The sequence below is a fragment of the Parasteatoda tepidariorum genome, chromosome 5, assembly GCF_043381705.1.
Source record: "Parasteatoda tepidariorum isolate YZ-2023 chromosome 5, CAS_Ptep_4.0, whole genome shotgun sequence".
NCBI lineage: Eukaryota > Metazoa > Arthropoda > Arachnida > Araneae > Theridiidae > Parasteatoda > Parasteatoda tepidariorum.
Window position 1 is genome coordinate 82,807,012 of NC_092208.1, and position 6,320 is coordinate 82,813,331.

Below are 6,320 nucleotides of genomic sequence, written 5' to 3' on the forward strand. Positions count from 1 at the left end.
ATGCTATGTTGGCCCATTATGAAAATCCAGCATACTATGATGGGAATGCTATGTTGGCCCATTATAAAAATCCATCAAGCCTTGATGGGAATGCTATGCTGTCCCATTATAAAAACCCATCATGTCATGATAGAAATGCTATGTTGGCCCATTATGTAAATCCATCATGCCATGATGGGTATGCTATGTTGGCCCAACATAAAAAACCATTGCACTATGATGGGAATGCTATGTTGGCCCATTATAAAAATCCATCATGCCATGATGGGAATGCTATGTTGGTCCAACTTGAAAAGCGGCCAATTCCTACCTTGGGATGTTGGGAAAGTTTGATGGTCACATCAAGCTGTATGATGGTTTTTGTTGGGAATTCAAGTTGGTTACCATCATATTTAAGTTGGTCCATCAATGGAAAACCATCTTGATTTTTTGTCTTGGGCAGTGAATTATAAAAATACATATATTGCAGAAACTTCTATATAAATCAAATAAATTTTTTTTTTAGATAATTATGAGGTAACAGTTGCACTGATAGGAAAATAACAAAACTTCAAATTGTTCTAAAGCATTGCATTGACTTTTGCATTAAGAGGACGCCAAACAGCAGCAGAAACTTTTCATCGCAAATTCTATTTTACCTCCATGATTGATTAAAAAATTTAACTCATATGGATGTTTGACCGTGTAATGCTAAGAGAACAGATGGCGGTAGGAGTTAAAATTTGTCTTCAGACTTCCGGGTTACTACTTCCGATTGATTTTTACGTCTAAGCTTGAAAAAGGTTGCCATCAAATATTATTATACATGTAAAGTGTTTTTTAAATTTAATTTTCAATGAAAGAAACAGCATAAAAATTTGGAAGACTCCACAAGGCCTGCGAAATGCAATCTCAAAAATAACTATCGGTGATATTTTACACAAATATAGCCGAATAAGAGATAACACTCAAAATATGGCAAACATTAAACTTTATTTATAATGGGATATTAATTTCGTTAAATATGTTTTAGGCTCAAAACCAGTTAGAATTTATAAATTACATAAAACTCTTATGAATAGTAAAATGATGCGCAAATTAAAACATAAATCACATTAATAAAACTTCCTAGGATACTAAGTCCGTTCACACATCACCTCGTAAGCATAACATAAGCGGAAGGATACACCGGAAGTTTTCTAAATTTCTTCCCGTTTTAGGAAGCTTCTTTTTGTTCAGCCAATCATCCATAAAAAAAAAAGTGAGTTCAGATAAACCTATAGAGCAAATATTGAAAAGTAATTTTTAAAATATCAAAATGAAAATAAATTATGAAAAGATAACTGAAAATAACGCAATGGAAAAGTTCTCTTCTAATAAGTTGTTTGAATTTTGATGTTTTCAAAATGTTTTTTTTTTAAATTTTTTATTCATTAATTGAAACTTTATGGCTTACTCTCTTTTTCTCTCTCTTGAACTCACTTCTTATTTCTTTCGAATTTTAAATTAGTAATGGAGGTGAAGGAGAATTTGCGACTAAAAGTTTTTTCGCATGGTATAGTGTTCTCTTAAGTCAACGAAAGGAATTTTCTCTGCCAGCTGTAATTAGTTGTTGCGATGATTATTTTTAAACTATATCACTTTCTTATCAATGCAGTATAATAATTATTTTATTTTATTTTATTTTATTTTATTTTATTTTATTTTATTTTATTTTATTTCCGCCGTTGAACACTCGACCCAATTCTGAGTTTACGACTATCAATGTCAACTCAGTACCTCATCAGAGGTCAGAATAGCCTGGTTGGTAGATTGTTGGATCCGTGTTCTTGTGAGCGGGAGTTCGATTTCAACCGGCCGAGAAATCTGCGTGTATTAAATGGTATGGTGACTGGTGCACGTTAAATCTGACGGTGTCATATAGCCCTCCACGCTCCCTAAATCCCACATCAATACCTCTCGGGCCGGGGTGGCTTGTTGAAAGGCACTGGGTCCATGTCCAAGAGGTCGTGGGTTCGATGCCCGCCAGCAGAAAACTTTTCGTGTAGTAAATGGTGAATGATGCACGTTAAATCTGTTGGATTACAAAGTCCTTCGTGTTCCTATAGCACATAACAAATCATACCTATGGGCAGTGGCGTAGCTAGGTAACCAAGGGCCCTGGGGCAAATTAAAAAATGGGGCCCCACTGCTATGTAAACTGATTAGGTTTTATCAAATAAAAATGTGAAATATACAAATACCTTAAAAATGTGCACTGCAGGGCAGGTAATAAAAATATTAAACAGTAACAACATAAATTACAATTAATACTTGGTGTAGGTTTGGCTAATAAAACGAAATAGAGAAGATTCAAGGGTTTATTATATAAAGGTCGGGCCTACCAACTGACTAAATAACAATAATATTTACAATTTTTTCCTATCTTCAGTTTTCGCAAAAGTATCAATGACTTCGTTTAAATCCAGGCTTGATGCGGTTTTGTTTTCAATTGCTATTAGCGATAAATGTCGGAGTCTAGTTTGACCCATATTATTTCTTGAATAATTTTTTATTATTTTTAATTTGCTAAATGACCTTTCAGCTACTGCAGAAGTGACAGGAATTGTAAAGAATAATAACATTGCTGTAAATACTTCCGTCAGGTCTCATTCTAGCACTCCATATTTGCTCATTATTTCCTTACATAATTGGTGAACAGTCCATGCTTGAGTAAGTGGAGGTAAAACTAGGTGGTAAATATTAATAAATTAAAGTGAAAAACTCGGGCCTATTATATCTGAATATTTTCTTTGGAATTCGTCACACTTTTGTAATAAAGTTGCTTCATCAATAAAAATGTTGCTGTTAGAAAATCGAATATATGACAGACTGCACTCATACCAATAAAACGGCATCTAATTGCTGTGTCTAGTACATTATTGAAAATCTCAATTTTAAATATTTTTTCTCGGTTTGGAAATCGGTGATCAGCAGCTAATTCATCAAAATGTTTTTTAACTTTTTCTTGAAAATGGGTATCAATACCATATTTTCTTGCAGTTTCACTAGTCTCTGCTAAAACTTTACTCGCCTCGCCCAAATTGATGTCGCATTTTTGTACAGTTTTGGATGCATAATTGATGCCGTTCAATACACTGTGCATGAATTCGCAAAGCAACACGAACTCGAAATTTAGCATTTTTGTTTTAATACTCTCTGCTTCACTACGCTCATCTTTATTATTACTATTTCTGATAATGCTTTGATAATATCAAAATAACGAAGTTTTATTGCAGATATCGTATTGACCCTACTGGACCATCTAGTCGGATTTAGTTTTTTTTAGAGTGGTGTCCGATTCGCCAGTGAATTTTGACAGTAGATCCCAACGTTTGATGCTGTTTCCGAAAAAGTTATACAAGTCTTGCAACGTTGCGAAAAAAATCTGTATTTCCCCACAACTGCTTACAGCATCATTTATCATCAAATTTAAATTATGAATGGCACAATGTACGTACTCTGCGTTAGGCTGGATATCCTTAATATGCTTTTGTACACCATTATACACACCACTCATCACACTGGCTCCATCATAGCCTTGCCCCACACATTTTTTAAAATCTACATTTTTGTCGATAAATAATGTTGTCACTTGGTTGACTAAATCTACTGCGCCATGTTTGATGGCTGCATAAAAGCCTAGAAACAATTCTTTTACTTCTATATCAATTGACTGTCCATTTTCCGATCTGGTTATTACTGCATACCTCACAACAATGCTTAGCTGATCTACCTTCGACATGTCCTGTGTCGTATCCATTATGATGGCAAGAAACGGTGACGCTCTAATTTGTTCTAGCAGATGGGTTTCGAGTTTGGTCCCCAAGCTCTTAATCATTTCATTTTGAATTGTTGCACTCAGATATCTTGTAGATCCTAACAACATAAAAAAACACAATTTCAAAAAAGTCCTGATATTAAACAGTTAATAATTATAAACAAAATAAAACGATAAAAAAACTTATTATATTATTACCTTTGGGCATATCCAAAACTTGCCACAAAATGTGATCATATCGAGCGACAAGCTATACGAAGGACAGAAAATTTCCGTGGTATCCTTTCTGACGTAAGTCTTCTTGATGTCCTCTCAAAGCCAAAGAACTCTTTGCTAGGGTAAGTATGATATTGAATAACCTTTGAAGAACCATTTTCCAAAATGATGCTTCTTTGCGAATTTCATTTTCAAGTTCCTTGTCGATAGTATTAGTATCGTTTTTTTTCTTCCAAAATTCATACACAGCACATGCTTCCGAATGGCCACTCGAACAACTGTGTAGTTTAATTCTTTCTGATAAATGCTTCCAATCTCGAATTCCCGTACACCAAGCATTATGCCTTTGTGAAGCAAATAACCAGCAGGGTTGACAATAGGCAGCGTCTAGTATTTTGGAGTAACACAACCAAAAACGATTAACTGGCCCGTATTTAGAATACGAAACGTAGTACGATTTTGAAAAACACCTATTGTTCTGGTTGATGTCTGTTGGAAAAGGTCCTGAAGGCTGTAAAGGCCCCATATTAAGAATTAGACGTTTTTCGCTATCACTTAATATCTTGTTCGTGAAGTTTCCCAAGTCATAAGAAGATTTATCGAACACATTTTCGAAAAATGTAGAGGTCTGTGGTTCCTCCAAACCCTCCGCTCTTATGTGTGTCATGCAAACATCATTCACGTCCACTTGATCGGCGGCGGAGGTATCTCCAACTGCAATAATTGTCGAGTCTTCTTCAGTAGGCTTCTTAACCAACACTGCAGTTACCACATTATTTGAGTCACTATCAAAAGAAATATTTTGGCCAGATGTACTTGCAGAAGGCTGACTAAAAAACTTGTCAATTTTGGGCAATTTTTGTTTACTATCTTCTCTTTCTTGGCGTTGTTTGCGTTTAAATGCACCACTGGGTCTCTTCTTTTTATCCATAATTTCAGTTTTCTAATTTATTTAAACAATACAATATTAGATTGTGCTCGAGTAGGTAGGTACTCACTGTTCACTGACGACGTTAAAAGTAAAATAAAAGGAAAGAGAAACACAATGATACGCTACAAGTGTCGTTGGGGAATCCCCGGAAAAAAAATTATCACCATTAGTGTTACCACATTTAACGGTGGAAACTGTAATGGTTGGCAAATGGTTGGCGACCTTTTAAGGCGCACTTGGAGCATTTTGTCACCCCGTCGGAAGGATGCGAGAGAGAGAAAGGTAGATGTATGTTTCCAAAGGCGCAGGCGGAATAATACAAAAGGGGGTGCAACCCTCTAACAAACTACCCCCCCCCCAAAGAAAAAATTTAAAATATTTTGTTATTACATTTTGTTTTGTTATTACATATACTTCCACCTGTTAATTTTTTTCAAGATACATTTTTTCCTTGTTAACAAGATATTTAAAAAAGAATTTAGAATTTCCTGTACTTGCAAATTTTGCCACGAGAAACTGTACTGATGGCGCTGGCATAGCTATTGACTTTGAAACACAAATAACTACAAACAGTAGTTTCGTATACTAACGTGTTTGGGCACGCTTAACATTGGTATTTATTGTGTTGATGAAGTTTTACAGCTGTGAGAAGTCAGTTTGTGTTATACACCTTTGTTAAACGAAATAATTAATAGAAAATATAATATTGCTTTTATTTTATTAAATGAAATTTAAAAATATAGCTTAGATATCTGCCAAGTTCATGCTCAGTGTGCATAAGAAAAAAATCAAAGATGACTCAGAATTCATTGAAAAAGTTATTAACAGATTTGGACAGCAAACAAGACAATTGCAATTCTTATTTGTTTAAACAATTTTTTAATTGTTATGTATCAATAATTACTTAATTATTTGTTTTTGAATGAAAACATTTTTAATAAAAAAATTTTTTATAACAAAATTGTTTTTCTGTATCCGGGCCAGGGGGTGCAAGTGCACCCTCTTGCACCCCGCTGCCGGCGCCCTTGTATGTTTCATATAATAAGGTATTCTAAGAGCTGGAAGCTCTTACTGGAAAACAATGCCTATTTCTTTTCTTTTTAAATAAAGTTAAGTTTTATTGTTTTAAAAATCTGGTCTGCTTATTTATTGGAAAGGAAAGGCATTACAGAGACCATGAACGATCTCCTGCCCGCGGACCTGAATTAATGTACCTACTGCAGGTGACTTGCATTTTTTCACGATATTTCGCGTTATACAATGAGCTGTAGCCGAAATCTATAGATTTGACACGATTTATTGACTTAACGGACATCAATATGAGTGGTAAAATCAAATAAAATTGAACCACTATATTGACCAGTACAAAAAAGT

General features: G+C 34.5%; 1 protein-coding gene across 1 annotated transcript; it reads right to left on the reverse strand.

Moving 5' to 3' along the window:
* Window positions 1–4,049: 4,049 nt before the first annotated feature.
* Window positions 4,050–4,946, reverse strand: LOC107439194 (uncharacterized). Its single transcript, XM_043051804.2, has one exon. The coding sequence runs from the start codon at window positions 4,944–4,946 to the stop codon at window positions 4,050–4,052; it is 897 nt and encodes a 298-aa protein (XP_042907738.2).
* Window positions 4,947–6,320: the final 1,374 nt, after the last annotated feature.

Bases quoted from the DNA above. Each gene is read 5' to 3' on its own strand.
- LOC107439194 (XM_043051804.2), bottom strand. From the start codon at position 4,946: ATGGATAAAAAGAAGAGACCCAGTGGTGCATTTAAACGCAAACAACGC.